General features: G+C 42.1%; 1 protein-coding gene across 4 annotated transcripts; it reads left to right on the top strand.

Annotated features, from left to right (window-relative positions):
• The first annotated feature begins 1,629 nt into the window (after positions 1-1,629).
• Positions 1,630-18,996, top strand: LOC130185794 (zinc finger protein 646-like). 4 transcript variants are annotated; one of them, XM_056402456.1, is made up of 8 exons: positions 1,630-1,866; positions 4,691-4,944; positions 5,965-6,211; positions 11,318-11,407; positions 13,072-13,263; positions 13,903-14,082; positions 15,213-15,338; positions 16,578-18,996. In XM_056402456.1, the coding sequence occupies exons 1-8, from the start codon at positions 1,732-1,734 to the stop codon at positions 16,743-16,745; spliced, it is 1,392 nt and encodes a 463-aa protein (XP_056258431.1). In that variant the 5' UTR covers positions 1,630-1,731; the 3' UTR covers positions 16,746-18,996. The 4 variants fall into 4 exon arrangements, with proteins under 4 accessions (XP_056258431.1, XP_056258434.1, XP_056258432.1 ...); XM_056402459.1 differs by lacking the exon at positions 15,213-15,338 and having other exon boundaries at positions 1,633-1,866; positions 13,903-14,034; XM_056402457.1 differs by lacking the exon at positions 11,318-11,407 and having other exon boundaries at positions 1,636-1,866.
• Positions 18,997-19,221: the final 225 nt, after the last annotated feature.

Below are 19,221 nucleotides of genomic sequence, written 5' to 3'. Positions count from 1 at the left end.
GTAGATCATCAGGGTTCGACTCACTGACAACATGACTGCAGTTGAGGACAGCCCTGGACACACACAGTGTTATCTGTATAATAAATTGTCACTGTTTCTTCTCATCATATTAAACCTGTTGTCACTCTGAACAGAATCAGCCAGCTCCTCCTGCTTCACTCTGCGGAGGTGGAGCGTGATCTTTCTCCTCGCTGTCCACCATGTCTTCATTTTCCCTCCAGACCTCTGAATCTTCAGTGTAATCTGGACTGAGAACCCTCTGAAAGATTTTCAGCTGATCTGTCACAAACATGATAACTGTCTCCTCAAGCAGCTGTAACATAATAACATGGAAGATGAACTTTGATAAATTGCCTTTCAGAAAAGGCACAGCTGGTGTGAGTCAGGTCTCTCATGCTGGATGCTGATTGACAGAGAGGAGCAGCAGCAGGGTGAGACACAAACATGATGGTTTGATCATTTCTATTTGTCATCGCTGAGAGTCTAATTTTATAATTAGTTGTAAAATTTGAACTTTACCTTTGGCCAGCTGGGTGACGATCATGTGAGATGAAACATCAGAGTATGAGGTGAGTAAAAGACTAGAGTACAGATATCTGTTTATTCATATGAATTCTGAATGACTAACTCAGCATCCGAAGAGCAGCAATATTGATAAAAATATATATAACAAATATACATAAAATATTTTGGATAAATTAGTAACACGTTGTTGTTCATAAAAGAGTTGTGTCTGCCTTTACAGTGAAACAACAACAACATAAAAACATTAAAGAATCATAGATTTCCAGTGCCACATATGTTCTGGGCTGGACTGAATAAATGGTAATTTCCCATCAACTTAGTATCAAAGTATAAACCTGTAAACCAGTGTTGTTGTCTAGCAGAGACAATAGATCAGGTGGTGCAGATTTATCCTGGTGAAATTGAATTACTATCACTCCCATATAGAGCAGTAAACATCTTCATGAGTCCAGCATCAACACCTCAAGTTATAAAACATTTAAAACTAAATCATTTTTATCAATGTTGGTATAGATTAAGGTTTATAAAAATACTTACATACTCTTAGATGAATTAATTAGATATAAAAGTCATGCATTGAAAATGTCACTTAAGTAAAAGTATTCAAGTATCATTAGCAAAATGTACTTAAAGTATATGTAAAGGTCAACAAAACAACACGTTTATATGAGTAGATTATAATCACTGGTGCAATAATGTGTAAGTAGCAGTTTGTAGCTGGTCAAAGTGAAGCGAATTTTAATCTTCATATATTGATGATAGTTTAATGTATAACAGTGCATCATATCTAATGAGCCCATAAGTGTAAGTAAAATACTTCCTAAATGCAGTGGAGTAGCAGTAGGTAAGAAAACAGCATGAAATGAAAATACTCTAAACATACTAAAAAAAGTTAAACCAGCAAGTTCCACCATGGCTGAATTTTCTTGTGATATTTATAATAAATAAATAAAAAGCTTAATGTACATTTTTACATATATCAAGTTTGGGCTTCTAATAGAAGAAAAGACAGATATCCATATATTGAGTCTAAGTGTTGTTACACTCCGGTCCAGTGGGTGGCGGTAATGCCCTGTGTGCTTCGATTTGTCCGCCACCAAAATGCTCATTTCACAGAAGAAATATTTTTCTTTTCGGAAGAAGATCCCGACAAAGCGGCCCTATTTCTTTTCAGCCAGAAAAAGTCGAAGAATCCGAAAACCAACGATGTACGCCAGAACAAACACCGGCAGCACACACGGAGACTTTCAAGATAGAAACGGAGTAAATTATGTGACATCGACAGAGTCCTTCGGTCACTGCTCTCAATTGTTCTGGAAAAAGGATCCCAACGACTCCGGAGTAAGAAAGCCAGCTGCCACCACCGTTAGCTAGCGAGCCCAGCTGACAATTAGCTGTATCAGACGGCTAATGGAGCAGCAGCTTGATTACTAAGCATTGAGCCAGCTATCTCTTTTACACATGTTTGTTGGTTGAGTTTAGCAACACCGGGTAATAATATGCTACAAGTTGTGTGACAGAACAGCAAACCTGCAAACATAGCCTCCGTCATGCTGAGCGGCTCATGGCCTAGTTTGACTCTTAGCTGCCGAGCTAAGTGGCTAGTAATTATGAGCTGCTGCACATTATATCTGTTACACTCCATTAATGGTTTGGTGAAATTGTCATTGCGAGTCTATCATTGCTGTGTGCTGAACATGCGCCAGAGGTTTAGGAAAATGTTCATTAATGTAGCCAAACATTAGCGAGCTAATGCTAACATCAGACAACACTGGCTAAATGGGTACGGTTAGCTAACACTGGAGCCTGTACAAAACAAGGCAGCGCTGGAAAGCTGTATATTGCTTTTGGGCACAGCCTTGTATAAAACTGTTATTTTAAAATGGCCAGCTCCAATGTGTTGAACAGCAGTGAATTTATTTGAGCAGTTAAGGCAAAAGTGCATGCACGCGGCCTGCAATATTGTTAGCGAACAGCGCAAAGTAAACACGACCGGGCTGTCCCACAGGAAACGGTAGCGGATGACGCCCCGCGGAGGACTTTGAAAGACCTCTTTGTGATGCCAGACTGTGCGGTTCATTCATGGTCGCTCTCTGCCGAGAGATTATCTGCACAGCGCACACAGACACCCACACATTAATTTATATATGCTAACATTTTTTATATTTGAATGTGAGCGAATTTACAGGCGACAGTTGTATGATCTTTCCTCCTCCTGCCAGTCAATCTGCATCTAATTACACAGTGTACGGGGATATCGGGTAATCTCAACTGAGTTGCTGAATTTCCCCAACATTTTTTAACATCAATGATTTTCATTATGTTTTTGTGTGACCCAGCTGGACACACTGAGGAACACTTAGGCGCTCTTCATGAATAGCAGTATGGAAATGATTTGGAGGGAAATGACAAGCAGATTCTTTCTAGAGGGGTGTGTGTTTTTCCCTCTTTTTAAAAAGACAAAAAACAAACTACTAATATGTCAATTAAGTTCTTTAAAGTGTAGGTCCATGTATTGATGCACAACTTTTATTTTCGCGGTGTCTCTTTAAATTAATTTTTGTTATTTCTGTTGTCTGATATTGAAACCACTCTGGCTGAGAGAACTCATTGGTTTGCAACTTACAAAAACTAACTTTGATAACACATAAATATAGCATTAAGAGCTGTGCTGCAGATGCAGACATACTGCAAATGGTTGACAACAGCAGAAGTTTCTGGTGAACTCTAAAATTGCATGCCCTTACAGAACATTAGCCGGCTCTGTTTGTTTTAGCTGGTTGCACAGGTCCAGTTTTATAGGAGGCTGTACATCCATTGTCAGCCTTTTCCTAATTAGCAGTGTGTAGTGATCAAGGAGAACTTGCATTGTTGTGAATCATTTGTAGTGTCTCTGTTGATTTGTTTGCATTTTTGTATTAGCAAGGTGATTCTACCAGCCATGTTCACTATTGGTCAAAAGTCTCAGAAAACCCAATTCTTCTTCTTTTTTTAAACTACAGGTGCAGCATATTTGCGGGAACTTCTGCAACAGTGTTCGAACAAACTTTCCATTATATAAATAACATCATGAGCATGTTCAGCTACTGAATTAGTAAAAAAAATATTTAGATTAAATTCACATTCAATGAGTACTTGATTTCAAAATGTAGTTGTTTATTTGTGCTTTGCTTTGATTCCAGAAAGACAATGAATTATGTAAATTTACAGCCAAATACAAAAAACAGAGGTTCTCTAAAACTTTTGACTGTTTGTGTCTGTGTTGTCAGATTGTTCAATGTGTTTCTTAATTTGCAGCAGTTTCTCTTGATGTGTTGACAAAGTCATGGAGATGCTTACTTCACTTTCTTGTGGTGTTGTCCTCTTGCATTTGTTTTCTGAGGTTTCACTGAGACCCAGTCAACAAACTTTGTAAACTTGTACAAAGAAGTGCATTTGAAGAAAACACAGTAAAATGATGTTTAAAATATGGCGCTGCACCAGTAAGAAGTTATTTGAGAGAACTTATTCACCTGCCGACACATCAGAGCCGAGCATGGAGAAGTTTGTTTGTACACTTGACTCGGGGTTCTGTTCCCGGTCATTTTGTTGCGTAAAGCTTTGTGCTCATTTTTAGTTTGGTTATTTTCAAATGTGATTTACAAACTGGGCCGGTCAACTTGTCCACGTGCGTCTTGTGCTGCGAGTTCTTGCTGTCCAGAGAAAGGAGCAGAAAAGACAGAATATAGACAGTGTGCTGCATCAGCTTAGAGGGCTACCTCAGGATAAATAAATATAGCTTTGTGTCTCAGGCCATGTATGGATCACACATACAGCAGCACCATGTGGGAGTAGACAGTGATAAAACAAAAAGGTGACAGACCTGATATGGAAATGCAGGGGAAAAGACAGACTACAATAAGAGGCTATCCTAACCCTGAGACATTTTAAACTTTGGTTGCACAGCACAACAACATAGAACAGTTTGTCTTTGTCATTTATGTAATGCAATCTGATGATACACTTGGTCGTTTCAGTCATGTATTTACTCACATCACATTTGACATCTTCTCTGTTAGCAGCAATCTCCGAATAACTACATGAGAAATACTTAGTTCTGTACAAAATGATATCTTATATATGCATGTTGTACTTTGTTTTAATATGTTTGTCTCCTCTCTCACAGCCGAGTTCGACCATCAGCTGGTGCGATCAGCTCCCCACGTCCTCAGCAGCCCTCTCCAGCTCCAGTCTCTCCTCAACGTCACTCTCCAGCTCCAGTCTCTCCATGGAGTCCCGAGCGCCGGCACCGGCGACAACGGCGTCAGACGACATGGAGTCAGACGAGAGACCGTACGTGTGCGACCTGTGCAGCTGTGCCTACAAGCATGCCAGCTCCCTGCTCAACCACAAGCTCACCCACAAAACTGGAGACTTCAGGTAAGGACTAAGAATATTATGTCCTCCAGGCATCCACTGTTTTCAGCTGATGTCAGTAAAGATGTTGTTTAGCAAGACACAGAACTCCTGACACCTCAGTGTATGTCACTGTACTTGGAGAGCATGAGTGAAATACCTGTAATATCAGAACCCCTTTTCTGTGGTGGCCCAGAGGGTCAAAAACACAACAGCAGTTCAGAAAATACCACGTTTCACAAAACAAAACATTTCAGACTACGGGAAAAAAATTACTTAATTTACTTCTTGGGTGTGATTGGACAGAACAAAGTCCCTGGACACAGTTCAATGTCATTTCTATTGAGTTTTACTCTCAGCAGTGTCCTTATACTCTTCATGCCACCTTTGTTTTAATAAGGTCAAAGCCTGCTTCCAGAGGAGTTGCAAAAATTTGGAGGGAACTGAAATTTCTTTCCATAATATGGACAATACATAATTGCTCGTAGAAGGGGGAGATGAGGCCATGGCCTGTCCAGCACAAACCCTAGTTGGAAATCGCACAACAACACAGAATAAAACCGCAGAGAAGAGGCAGCAGTAGGAAATTGTCTTGTCAAGGCGTCACTCTTTCAATAAAGCTAAAAGTCTAAATGTTCAGTCAGTCATCTAAGGGACTTCCATCCAGCTGACCATTGTAGTTAACTTTCATACAGCGAGACAGCCAATCAGAGCAGAGTTTACAGCTGGTCATATCTAACACCAATCTGCGTCAACACATCCACTGAACAAACTCTGAATTGACTTGAGTTCTGTCCAATCACAAAAGAGATGGCAGCGTGCACGATTTGCTGCAAGTGGTGGTTCTTTATAGTGTGTGTTTGTTTTGTCTTATTTTATATTTTTATCCTGAATGTTTGTGCCACTACGGAGATGCATTAATTTTAGTTGCATAGCTGTGCAGTGACAAATAAACGCATTCTGTTCTGTTTGGTTAAATGTCACTCAGGGCCACCGTACTTTTCCTTCTCTAACCTCCGCACCGTTTTCATCTCCAAAACTCAGGTGCGACTTCTGCAGCAAGCCCTACACCAACTACATGTCCCTGCGCAACCACATGCGAATCCACGGTCAGAAGCGCTACATGTGTGACTTGTGTGGGAAGGCCTTCCGTCTGGCCCGGTACCTACGTAACCACCAGAGGATCCATGACGACGGGCCCAACCGCTTCGACTGTCCCTCCTGCTGCAAGAGCTACAGGACCATGCTGGAGCTGGCCCAGCATCGCTGCACTGCCGCTGTGTCCAACCAGGTGGGTGTGTGTTTGTGTGTGTGTATGTGAGAGTGAGAGAAGCTGCTCTGAGAGGAGTGGATGATGTGTGTCGGGCTGCATTAATGTTGATACTGTCTCAATTCTGTGAGAGTCTGAACATTTTCTATCTAAGTGAAATGTGATATTTATTTCAAGGTGTGTTGAAAGTGACTGATACTGAGATCAAATTCATGAACCACATCTTCTCTCAGAGGAGGTGAACAAAATTTCTGCTCATCTCCTGATCAGCTGTTCCTCTGTGATGTGTCTGACCTTTGCTCTTCTCTCCTTTTACTCATTATTGTTTCTAAACAGCTGTAGTCTGTCTTCTATATTAACAGTAGTATGTGATTTATTAAGTCTGAAATTACATAAACCAGTGAAATCAATGCAAAAATCAGAGTGTGTTCACACAAGATGACATACAGCTAATGGTACTGAAAAGACTAAAACAGCTGATCACTGTAGCTTTTAGCAAACATTACTCAAACGGAAATGGTGCATTTTTTTGGGGCTATTTTCAGAGACTGATTAAACGCACAGTCTGTAACTTCTGCCTCTAGGGGTCTCTCAAAAACAAAACAATAACAAAAGATGCCCTTTGGTGATGTCGTGAAGTAGCGTGGGATCTTGGGAGTTGTTGTATTCACCACCTTTGCAGTGAGCTTCTCCTGGTTTGGATTCCTTCAGTGGCAGTGGTTCAGGAGGTTTTTACCCGGAGCTGAATTATCCACAGAGGTCTCCTCCTCCACAAAACAAACAGACCTTGTGATTATAACCTGTGAAAACACTGAAAGTTTCACTTTAAAAATCAGAGATTAACAGACGCTATTCAATGACACAGGACAGGACGTCTCCAGCAGCTGGGAGCTGAGCTGTCTAACATTTCCTCAGCTTGTTTCTCTGATAACTAACCAGACGTCCGACGACTAAAATCCTTCATCTGCTTCAAATATATAGTTGAAAACCACAAAGGTGTAAAAGGTGTATGTGGCTTAAAATTAGATAAAAGTCAACGTTGAGCTTCTGTCAGACAAAACTGACACATGTGCATAGAGGATATGATGTCATTGACAGGCAACCAGTGAAACATTACCATAATTAAAATCACAGATTTCACTGGTTTGAAAATTGATGGAAACATTTCGTAAAATATGTAAGAACACAACTCAACAAAATATAGAACATAGGTCTAGTTGTTTTTTAGACATTTTCATGTGGAAATGTTACAGTTTACAGCTTTGATACGCAAGAAAAATATAGAATATGACTGCACTTATACATTTTAGAGAGTTGTGTAAGTGAAATAACTTTAAGGAGCAAGTTGCTTCAGCAGGACGACAGAATATCTCACATGTGACCTGTCCCACTTCCACCTCCCTTCATGAAGGCACCCTGACAAACCACTTGGTGGCTCTAGTGCAAAAGGGCCGGAGCCCTCCAGGCCCCTGTGATTTTTAATGCAGTGATTATTTTAGTCTGAATACTTGTTAAAATTGTTTTTCCTCAGCATGGTAGCGACTCAACTCAACTCTCCTCTACTTGCTTTTGGTATCAGGTGTTCGCTTGGAACTTCAGCTGAGCTTATAATAAAGAAAAGTACCAGGTACAAGGCCATAGCCACAACCTTTGCCCCATGGAAAACCAATAAAGTTGAGTAAGGTTGAGCCAGTACCATGTAGTGGAAAAATGTCCTGATGCATCAACACACCTGGTCCTGATGTTTTCTGCTTGACACTAGTGCTCAGGTGTGTAACAGCATGTAACATCAGTCACTGCATGAGGTCTGACCAGGGACCAGTTGCAGAAACAAAAGGAGGGGACAGAAACCATTTACAAATTTCTGCTCATACTTGCAGAGTCAGTAAACTCCTCAATAATGTCCCACTTAGATTTAAATTTAGTGATATTGCATAAAAGTAAATAGACTTTGGCTCCATAAACTCTCATATGTGACGACATCTACAAACAGCAGAATCTAAGAAGTGAAGCTGATTAACGGAGTAAATCACAATCTTGGAACAAAATTACTTTTTTTTTTAAAAGGGCTTTTGAAAAGATCTTAAAATTAAACTTGGCATTTGAATTCTACATCCAAAATAATCCACTGTTAATCCCACTAATGCAACACTGTAATTGATCAGTAAGTGTGTGGGCCTGTGTGTGTGACGGTGTGTTTGGAAAAGTGACAGTGTGTTGTGAACTAACTTGCTGACTGGCTGGTATCACAGTGTGAGAGAGGTGCCATATCCCTTTTAATTACTGAATGAAATCAAAGCCTGTTAATATAAATGCAATTAATTAATGATACATATTCTTCACACAGGAAACCAAGTACACTGATACATTTAAACCAACCTGTGTGAAGAAAATCTGAAAGCTTAGGAGAGCAAGAGCCCACAGGCTAAATGCACTGTTGTACTGTAAGATAGAAGATGTCTCTGCTGCAGTTTACACTGACTACATATCACTGATTTGATGGATTGGGAGCGTATTTTCCATTAAGCTGCTAAAATACTATTCAGAATGATGTGTAATTAATGTTAAGCATTGTTCTCATTAAGTATGTTAACAAGGTGTATCACTGTTGTTCCTACACTAATGAGGAGCGTCACACTCTTTAACTAAACCCCTCCAGGTAAATCTTGTTTTTTAAATGAATCTCCACCTGGTCTTAAAGGTGAAACTCAGTGTTTTATTTCTGTGAAATCTTTGCATCAAGTTGGAGGAGCCACAAGGGACAGGTTAGAAAAGGATGCTCAAAATTTAAGCAGCAGATGGCACAACATGAATATATGTTTATAAAGTATGTGTGTAGCGTGTGTGTGTATATGTATGTATATATACACTCACCGGCCACTTTATTAGGTACACCTTGCTAGTACCGGATTGGACCCCCTTTGCCTTCAGAACTCCCTTAATTCTTAATTCAACAAGGTGCTGGAAACATTCCTCAGAGGTTTTGGTCCATATTGACATGATAGCATCACACAGTTGCTGCAGATTTGTCTGCTGCACATCCATGATGCAAATCTCCTGTTCCACCACATCCCAAAGGTGCTTTATTGGATTGAGATCTGGTGACTGTGGAGGCCATTTGAGTTCAGAGAACTCATCGTCATGTTGAAGAAACCAGTTTGATTGAGATGATTTGAGCTGTGTGACATGGCACGTTATCCTGCTGGAAGTAGCCATCAGAAGATGGGTGCACTGTGGTCATAAAGGGATGGACATAGTCAGCAACAATACTGTGGCATTCAAACGAAGCTCAACTGGTACTAAAGGGCCTAAGGTGTGCCAAGAAAATATCCCCCACACCATTACACCACCAGCAGCAGCCTGAAACGTAGATACAAGGCTGGATGAATCCATGCTTTCATGTTGTTTTCGTCAAATTCTGACTGTCATCCGAATGTCGCAGCAGAAATCGAGACTCATCAGACCAGGCACCGTTTTTCCAATCTTCTATTGTCCAATGTTGGTGAGCCGGGGCGGATTGTAGCCTCAGTTTCCTGTTCTCAGCTGACAGGAGTGGCCCCCGGTGTGGTCCTCTGCTGCTGTAGCCCATCTGCTTCAAGGTTTCACGTGTTGTGCGTTCAGAGATGCTCTTCTGCATACCTCGGTTGTAACGACTGGTTATTTGAGTTACTGTTGCCTTTCTATCAGCTCAAACCAGTCTGGCCATTCTCCTCTGACCTCTGGCATCAACAAGGCATTTTGGCCTTGTTATATATATATACACACTCAATGAGCAGCTAATTCATGCAATTATTAAATAAATATTAAGCAGCCAATCATGTGGCAGCAGGAGAATGTATAAAATCCTGCAGATACAGGCCAGAAGCTTCAGTTAATGTTCACATCAAACATCAGAATGAGGAAAAAGTGTGATATCAGTGACTGACTGTGGCATGATTCGTGGTGACACAGGGTGGCTGAGTGTACATGGTCAAAATAAAAACATCCAGTGAGCATCAGTTCTGTGGACAGAGACACCTTTCTGTCAGCTCTAATCTTTTTCTACCAAGAACATGCAACATCAGATAACATTACTGACAGACACAGAACTTTGATATTCAGAGGATGATTGAGTCATTTGACCTGTTGCACTCCTATTCATAAGAAACAGCTTGCAGAAGAAACTGCTTTACTTATCAGGAGATGCAGTGTGTGCTCCCATAGATGCAGGTTGTTGAATAAGACTTTGCATTAAGATATCTTCCTATGTCTTTCACATAGTTTTAATTCATACATATAAAATGTAAAACATCATAGTTCTCGTTATCAGAGGTAAGTTTTCACTTTTGTTTATGCCCCCCCCCCCTGATTGACGTGAACAGAATATGAACGGAAGCTCCTGACCTGTATCAATAGGATTGTATGCACTGCTGACACATGATTGGCTAATTGCATTAATAGGCAGGTATACAGGAGTTCCTATTATAATTCCTAATAAAAGTCTCTGTAAGTGTATGTATATACATACATACACACACACACAAATATATATATATATATATATATATATATATATATATATAATGTTGTCACAAGGTGAGTTGTACTTGTGACGAGGATCCTGAAGTTACTGTGTAAAGTTGGTGGAATACACTACAAACTATCAGTCACAGCAGTGCTGTTTGTCGTCTTGTGCATTAATTGGATCAACTTTTTTAACAATTTCAACATAAATGGAATGAAATAGCGTTTGCGTCTTTTCTGATTCTGTGGTGAAGTAATTGGCCCAGTACAGGGGAAACACTGGGGTGTGAGTGTTGATGTGCATGTATGACAAGGTATATTTTCTATTATATGCTTTGATGAAATGTGTGCATGTAACATAATGTAGCCCACTTCTCTTGACCCTCTGTCCTCTCTCCAGCCACAGTTTTTACTGCGCCCCACCCTCCTGTACTGAACGTGGGCTGTGGAGTCAGGGTTAGACCAGGGTTAGGCTCAGTTTAGGCAAAGGGTCAGGGCTCAGATATCAGAGAATGGATGCACTTCAGTTGATTATCCTCACAAGTATAGTAATCCAATTATATGTGTGTTTGTGCGTGTGTGTACGTGTGTGTCTGTGTGTGCGTGTGGGGTTTGGTTCATAAGAACCGGTTCAACTGCCCGTCCTGCTTTAAGAGCTACCGAACCATGCTGGACCTGGCCCAGCACCGGTGCAGCGCTGCGACCAAAAACCAGGTTGGTGTGAGCATGAGTGAGCGTGTGTGTGTGTCTGTGTGTGTTGTGTGTGAGGCGGCGTCAGTGTAGCTGTGAGGAAGGGCCGACCTGTGCAGGAGTGTTATATGTGATGGTCACGATCAACTGGTTCAACCACCCCCTGCGCCTGTTTTAAACTTCAGCCACTGTGTGGTGCTGTTGTTATTACAGGCAGCGTTTTAACATAAGAGTAAACACAGACGATGATGACTGATGTCAGAGTGTCTGTCTGACCATTGCATCTAAAATCTTAGTTTGGAAATAATTCAACTTTATCAGAAAGAGGAAAATTCTATTTCCCTACAACTTGGGTCTCATGTTTGACCTCTAATATTAAGGCTACAGTCCCAAGTATGCTGAATCCCCAGACATGCAACATTCAAACCTAATCCTGGGGCCCCGTCTTGTAGTGGGGTCCTGAGTTTAGAATCGAGTCTAGTTTAATATTTAAGTGTATTTATTGGACTTAGTTCTACTGAATTTCTATCACATTGAGCTACCACAAAGTAAGTGGCCACAGCTCATCTTTGCCCAGGGGCCCTGTTGTGGATGAATCCAGCTCTGACCAGTAGGGTGTCCACAGGTCATGAATGGGTTTTGAACATGTCCATTTTATTAAAACTTCTTATTTTGGAAGTGAAAATGAAAGTACACATTAAAGAATAGGTTCTGTCTTTAATACTGACAGAGTGAACATATCTCTTATTAGCTGAAGCTGATCCGAAGCTTCATCAGTTTATTATTTTCTGTGCTTTTATTATGGAACTTCCTGCCCTTTCAAATGTTAACCCAATGCATTATAAAAGTACTTCAACTTTAATTTGTCAAACTTGACTCAAGTGGTGAACGTAAAAACACAATTGATCAAATCGATGACTAGAAAGGTCCACTCATGTTTCCTTTTCACTTCCAAGTCAGTGTTCTGTATAAATGTATGAAACCACTGTCATTTCATTTTATGAACCCCACTGTCTCAGCAGGACATCTGGTCTGTAAAATGTAAACATCCCTGATATGAATGATGGTCTGAACTGTTAAGATAAGACCTGAGTTGTAAAGCAAAGACTGAATTTTCCTACAAGCATGATGAGGCAAAGTTAAAGCATAGAGGTCTCCTGTCGCTGCAAACCTCGAGGGAAAAGGTCGGTTAGAAGGTCAGGGTTAGCGGACAGGTTGACCAGACACACATCTTCTGTTGTTGTCATGGTTAGAGGAGATAGACACAGGTTAATGTTGGATGTCGACATTCTGTTCAGCTATAATCTGTAGAGTTGGTAATTTGGCAAATCTTTGTGAGTGTATTTGTGTGTGTATGTGTGTGTGTACGACTTGATCACTCCATCTCCTCATGTCAGGGCAGTGAGATTTAAGGAGTCAGTCAGTATTAAGATGCATTAACTTCATTTACACTGAACAGTACAAGAAGCTTGGAGAATCTGATTCATTGTGGAGAGGAACAACAGTTCATCACATTCATCTGTCCCCTCTCCTCCGCTCTGTGACTTCTCTCTCTCTCTGTCTCTCTCTCTCTCTCTCTCGTCACAAAGTCTCTGCATGAATGTGGCACAAACTGTGTTAAGTCTGAAATGATTTTAAAACATCCCTCTTCCCCCTCTCTTTCTCTCTTCACCCCTCCTCCCATCCAGTCTGGCGGCCGTCGTTCCAATTTCTCCGCCAATCCTCGCCGTCAGCAACAGCAGCAGCAGAACAGTGCTAACTCCATGATGCAACCGCAGCATGGAGGACACGGCCAGCAGGATCCTCTGCCCTCCCACTGCGTGTCGCCAATGTCTCAGGGAGGGCAGGGCGGCAGCCAGTCTGTGCCTGACCCCCACCAGGTAGGGAGGAGAAATCAGCTCACAAGCCACGTCCACACTACTATGTTTTCATTTTAAAATGGATCTCTTCTGCTACCTTTCCTCATCCTGTCCACACAACTCTGGCTTTTTTGAGCACTGAAAACAGGGACTTCTGGAAACCCTGCTGAACCTGTTTTAGTTTGAAAGCTCTGGGGTTGTGTTGTCGTCCAGACAGGCGAAAATGGAGACATTTGGAATGGATGACATAGACACCCACTGTCGCTCCCTGATAGGGCCTCGACTACAAGTGATGGAAGCAACATGAATTATAAATTACAAGTGTTACTGACCTTGTTGTTTTTGCTAGTAGCAGCTCTTCGGTTAAATTCTGCATTTTAAAGCTACAACTCTCTTTGCTGTTCCTTGTTCAGAGGATTTTTTGCAGCTAATCAACTGCAGAATAGACAATCTGCTTCCTGTTTACACTGGCTCACGCACGCCCAGTGGATGTGAATGGTCATGTATGTGTGTATTTTCAGGTGTGGTAGTCAAGCAAGGATTGTTTCTGATATGGAGCTAAAACGAAAACATAATAGTGTGGACGTAATGGGCAGGACAAACACTGAGGGTTCATAATGTTGTTGATATAAGAGTGTGTTGACCTGTGTGTTCCTGCAGGGCCGTCCCAGCTCAGTGTCCTCCCAGAGCAGCCAGCAGAGCATGAGGAGCTCGTCCTCCAACAAACACGTCTCCTCCTCCAGCGCCACCCCATCCTCCTCCTACTCCCTGCTCCAGCCCCTGGTGCCTGAGGTAAAGGAGATGAGCTCGGGATACACTAGGCTGAGCGCCAACCCCATGGTAGGAGAGAGAACCGCCACACACCCGCTGTCCGCTGGCTAGCTGCCTTCTCCCTGTCTGCCTACTAACATCAGGAGAGAGGGACTAATGTGTCAGTGCTTCATGTGTCCACTGGGACTCTCTGCTCACTGATCACTGTTTCAGTAGAGAGATAAAGTCATCTGCTCTCTGTCTATAGAGAGGCCTGGTGGACACGGTCTTCTTCGTAAATCTTTTGGGTTTTAGTCTGTTGGTGTCATTCAAAATGCTCTTGGGACACTGATGGAAATATGACTTCAAGCTTTGATACAGAGCAAAATGACCCGCTCAAAACATAAGATGTCCTGTCACAGCTTACGCTTGGCCAGTGTGTGCTACACAGATAAATGCCACTCTGTTCTGTTTTTATGTTGGATTTGAGTCTAATTTGCAGTTCAGAAAGACCAACAGAGTGGTGAGTCTGTCTGTATATAGACAATCTAGTGTCAGCCTCACTGTGTACATCGTTTTCCAGACGCATACACACTCAAGTCCTGGCCAACAACTAAAGGCAGTAGTTGTAGACAATAGTCAAACTGTCCCTAGTATCCTTTTAAGCAGATTGCATCAGTGTTGGAAAGTAGTTATTTAAATCAGGGTCTCAGAGCTGCAGAGCTGCTCAACCCAGCACAAAACAGAGAGCTGGGTTACATGTAACCATAGCAACAGCCATCACATCACAAAGGTAGTCTGAGGGTAAAGAAAGTAGTCTGAGGGTAAACGTTGACATTTCTCTCCAACAAATTTCCCAGTGCCCAGAGAAGAAAACCAACAGACTCAAATTCAGTGGATGAGTATTTCCTTTGCTTGGGCTCTAAACTGTTGATCGACTCTGGCGGTAGGAAGCTCTCTAACACTACTAACTGGGGGCTGTGCTGTTAACTTTCACTCTTTCACACTAATCATTCACTCAGCTTCTGTTGTACATCTCAGTGTCGTAGTTTTGGGCTGCACATGAGTCATTCTTCTTCATAACATTTTACTATTTTTCATTCACGATTGAGTTCTGTGGTTAAACTGTTGAGATGCATCAAGTTTGATGATCAGCCGCGACAGCATGGCTGGTATTATTTTCACCGTGTGTGTGTGTGTGTGTGTGTGTGTGTGATAAGATGCAGACAAGTTCAAAGAAGGGTTGGAACATCAACATGTTGACAGGCGTTAGGCAGCAACAACCTCCGAGCAGCAACCCGCATGATGAAATGACTAAATTTGCATGGTGCCTTCACACCGTCGACGTGAGTGTTTGCCGGTTTTTGTGGCGTTTTCTCTGCGGGGAATCAGCTGTTTTAAAGTGATAGTTCAGGTTATTCGACACAGGGTTGTGTGAGGTCCTTATACATAGTCGGTGTATTACTATTTGGATTTGGATCGGCACCTTCCCAGTTTAGAGAAGCAGCGGGAGCACCAGCACAGAAGCTGACAGATGTGCTGCTTTGGGGCTACGGGGGTCAGCTGCAAAAATGTGTTATAGTCACTTTAAAAAAATGCTCACAGAAAAAAGCTAATATCAGTTGAAGTGTACGCTAGGACTCAATATCGCCACAGCTTTCCTGAATCGATTCAGTTAGAGATATTTCAGTTACAATAACAGTTTTGCTCAGATATGAATGAGATTTTCAGAGAACTAATGCTGTAACTTGTTCTTCTAACCTGGTGCATTATTTAAAATATTAATGTTTATATTAGGAATGGAGCCCAGAGCAGTTACATTAATTGATTACATTAACTTTTTCATTCAACGTGGCCAGCAGTTCAGACCCTGTTATTTCTCTAGAAATAATAGGTAGGTAAGTGATGTGCGTTGCTAACGTACCCTGGTGCAGCGGCTACAGTGTGAACTACCGGGTACACACAGCTGCTTCTTCTGTCAGCTTCTGAAATCGAAGCACGTCTGACTTTAGACCTGTGTCCTCAGTGGAGTCACGGCTGCCATGTTTTTTGTCTCTCTCTCGTGACCAGATCTCGTTGTGCGAGAGGGCCGGTCACGAGAGACTTATGAGGTTACAGCCTGACACATCCACAGGAGACTGTAAAAGACATATATTAAAAGATCGATCTCAGGATTTTATGAATCGATATGGGATTATTCAAATGAAGATCGTTTTGAATTGGAGAATCAGCTTTTTTTCTATCCAGCCCTAGTGTACGCTATATTTTGAATATTTTCACCTCTTTATCTTGCCTTTCCTGTGGCACTACATTTTGTGAACCGTTGAACTACTGCGTTCCTACACTGTGCTAAGATCTGCCAGGGCCTTTATGAGTAAATGTGCAGACACACAGTTTGTTCCCACAGAGGAAGATTTCAATCCTTCTCATCTGCAGCAGTGTTTTTTAGTTTTTCTGAACTCATCTTTTCCTCATCTATAGGCATCAGTTGGTGTTTTTTAATCTGAAAACTTCACTCCACTGACAGGAATTCTCTCTCTCTCTCTCTCTCTCTCTCTCTCTCTCTCTCCCCCACCTCCCCTCAGCCGAAGCACCAGGACACTTTCTCTCTGGCCCCCCAGCGGCCCCTAACCACCATCAACCCCATTGGCCACTCCCTTCATCCGAACGGAGCACCCACGCTCAAGCCTTCCCCTGTGCCACGCACCATCCAGGCCATGCCCTGGGAACAGCGCTCCCTCTACAATCAATGAGACCCCCCCCCTCCCCAGGAATCAATCACCCCACCTTCACGTCGCATCCACCACCACCCCTACACATCCTCCTCCACCTCCTCCTCCCCACCCCTTTTTGGATCCAGCATCAAGGACGGAGGACTTTGGAGGCCCCTCCACACCTCACCCCTCCTTCGGAACATTGTGTTTGGGATCAGGGAAGGGCACTATTGAGAACTAGTTGAGATTGATTACTGAGTAGTTAGGTTAAAAAAATGTGTTGCCTTGACCCTAATGTATGATCTATGCCATGTACTTGATATAAGTTAAAATGTCCCCACACCAAGAATTTATCTCCCCCTCCTTCTCTCCCACTCTAGTTATGAAAATATCTATCCTTCCCATTATGAATAGTGTCTCTCCTCACCCCCTCCCCCCTTTATCCATATGTTAAATGAAACAAAAGGCTATTTTTTATCAAGAGTGTGTTTCCAACCCTGAACCCCAAAGTTGTCAAAGTAAATGTGACAAAAAGTCCCTTCAGTTTGATATGTTTTTGAACATAAAACCCAATTTTGTTTTTGTAAAATGAGGCTTCTGGAAAGTAAAGGGAAAGGGGGAAACATGAACTTTTTTTTTAATTTTATTTTTTTTTACGTACCCCTTTAACATGCTCCAGAATGAACATTGTGTATATTGTACGTTAGGAGGTGTCATGACTATTTCAGAAAGTTGTTTCCGTTCTATTTGACGTTACAGCACCCACACCTCTCGTCTCTGAGCACCAACAGCAAGGACCACGACTGACAACTGTTGTTCAGCAAAAAAAAAAAACATGTTTTGACAGTATACGTGCCAGTTTGGCTTCTCTGTGTTTGTGAAGACTGAAGCCCCGCTGTTGAAAAGGACCTCTTCGCCAACCAGCCACGGATATAAGGACAGTTTGGTGCGGTTTCCTTCTTTCAATACACAACTGAGAGCTCAACTTCCTGGTGGCATGTCGACACTGTCGTTTTAATAATATAAAGATAACAGGACATGGCTGTGTCCCGATTCAGGGGCCGCATCCTTCAGAGGACGCCGTCTTAGACCGTGAAGACCGAACCAAAATGAGATGGTCTGGTCTATGCAGGATTTTTGCTGTGCATCACCAGCTGTGCCCGCCCTAACTCTTAAGGTCGCCTAGCAACCTTGACGACGTCTTTTTTTTTTTTTTTTTTTTTTTTTTTTTTTTTACAATAACTTGAGGTTTTAAGGCCCTTGGTTTTAACAGTTGTACCATTAGCTGTTGAACTGAGCTGAAACCCAATATTTAAAAGTGTAATCCTCAGGCTCTCTGTCAGTGTTTTTTGACTTCATTACCAGCACGCAATGAATCTTGGGATAGGTTGGGCCACAAAGAATCCACCTGTTGGAGCCTTCATTGCCCAGGAAAAGAAGGCTGCAATTGAAGGAGCCTTCGAAATGGGACAGTGTAGTTGCACCACTGCAACGCAGTCGGACTTCCAACACAGCCTCTGAAGGATGCAGCCCCTGAACTGGGAAACAGCTCACGTCTCCACCCCACCCCACTCCCCCCCTTTTTTTTTCCACCCTAACTGACCATTAACATGTTTGTTCCTTTCACTTTGAAGCACTTTAAGACAAGTGCTGTATTACTTTTGTCTCCGCCACCCACCCCCATCCTTTACCTAGAGCTGTGTCGGCTAAAAAGATGTAACTTTGCCTTACATCAAACCATCACCCCCCCCCCCCCCATCAGAACTCCACTCACATGATCACCAGTGACTTAGCAGCAGAACTGGGCCTAGTTTGTGCCCATAACATGGCTGCAACTGCAGTGGCCAAAAAACAGTAGGTCTGCAGCTCCACCCAACTCCACCCCTCCCCTCGGCTCCAACACACCCTCCAGTGTTGCTTTTCTTGTAGAAAGAAAAACCGTTAAGGCTGCATCTCACTGCTCCCAGGACGGATTCAGTTAACACCTACCTGCAGGGTGTTTCAATAAGCAGCCAATCACGGTTGGCCGGATAAATCCAAGTGTTTTGTAAACAGTCAATTTGATGAATAACAGTTAAATCATGGATCCAGTAGGTAGTTACATTAGGTTATCTTGCTAACATGGTGCTCATTGAAATACCCACAATTCTACTGACATTGTATTTTCTCTTTTAAAAGTTGTTTCTATTTTTATTCATGACATGTTTTCATTGTTGCTTTCTCTCTCCTTGTAAAGTGTCTTTGAGTATTTAGAAAAGTGCTATACAAATAAAATGTTTTATCATTATCACCATCAGTGCTGCACTTCCTCCGCTCACAGCAGAATCAGGGATGCAGACAGTCGTTTTCTACATTTATTGTTTCATTAACAAAATGTTAAATCAATAATAATTTATCAGTCTGAGGTCATGTTTTTATACGGTTTCATTTATTAAATGTCCAAAACCCCAAATATTCAGTTTTCTTTATTAAAAAGACATCAACCCTCACATTTTAGAAGCTGTAACCAGGGAAT

The sequence above is a fragment of the Seriola aureovittata genome, chromosome 17, assembly GCF_021018895.1.
Source record: "Seriola aureovittata isolate HTS-2021-v1 ecotype China chromosome 17, ASM2101889v1, whole genome shotgun sequence".
NCBI lineage: Eukaryota > Metazoa > Chordata > Actinopteri > Carangiformes > Carangidae > Seriola > Seriola aureovittata.
Note: the sequence above shows the minus strand (reverse complement) of the source record. Positions and strands in the feature narration are given on the sequence as shown.

Excerpts from the sequence above, each read along its gene's own strand:
- LOC130185794 (XM_056402456.1), top strand. The coding sequence starts at position 1,732 with ATGTACGCCAGAACAAACACCGGCAGCACACACGGAGACTTTCAAGAT. Across the intron at positions 11,408-13,071 it reads GCGCTGCGACCAAAAACCAG|TCTGGCGGCCGTCGTTCCAA; the intron begins GTTGGTGTGAGC and ends CCTCCCATCCAG. Across the intron at positions 14,083-15,212 it reads GGCTGAGCGCCAACCCCATG|ATGCAGACAAGTTCAAAGAA; the intron begins GTAGGAGAGAGA and ends GTGTGTGATAAG.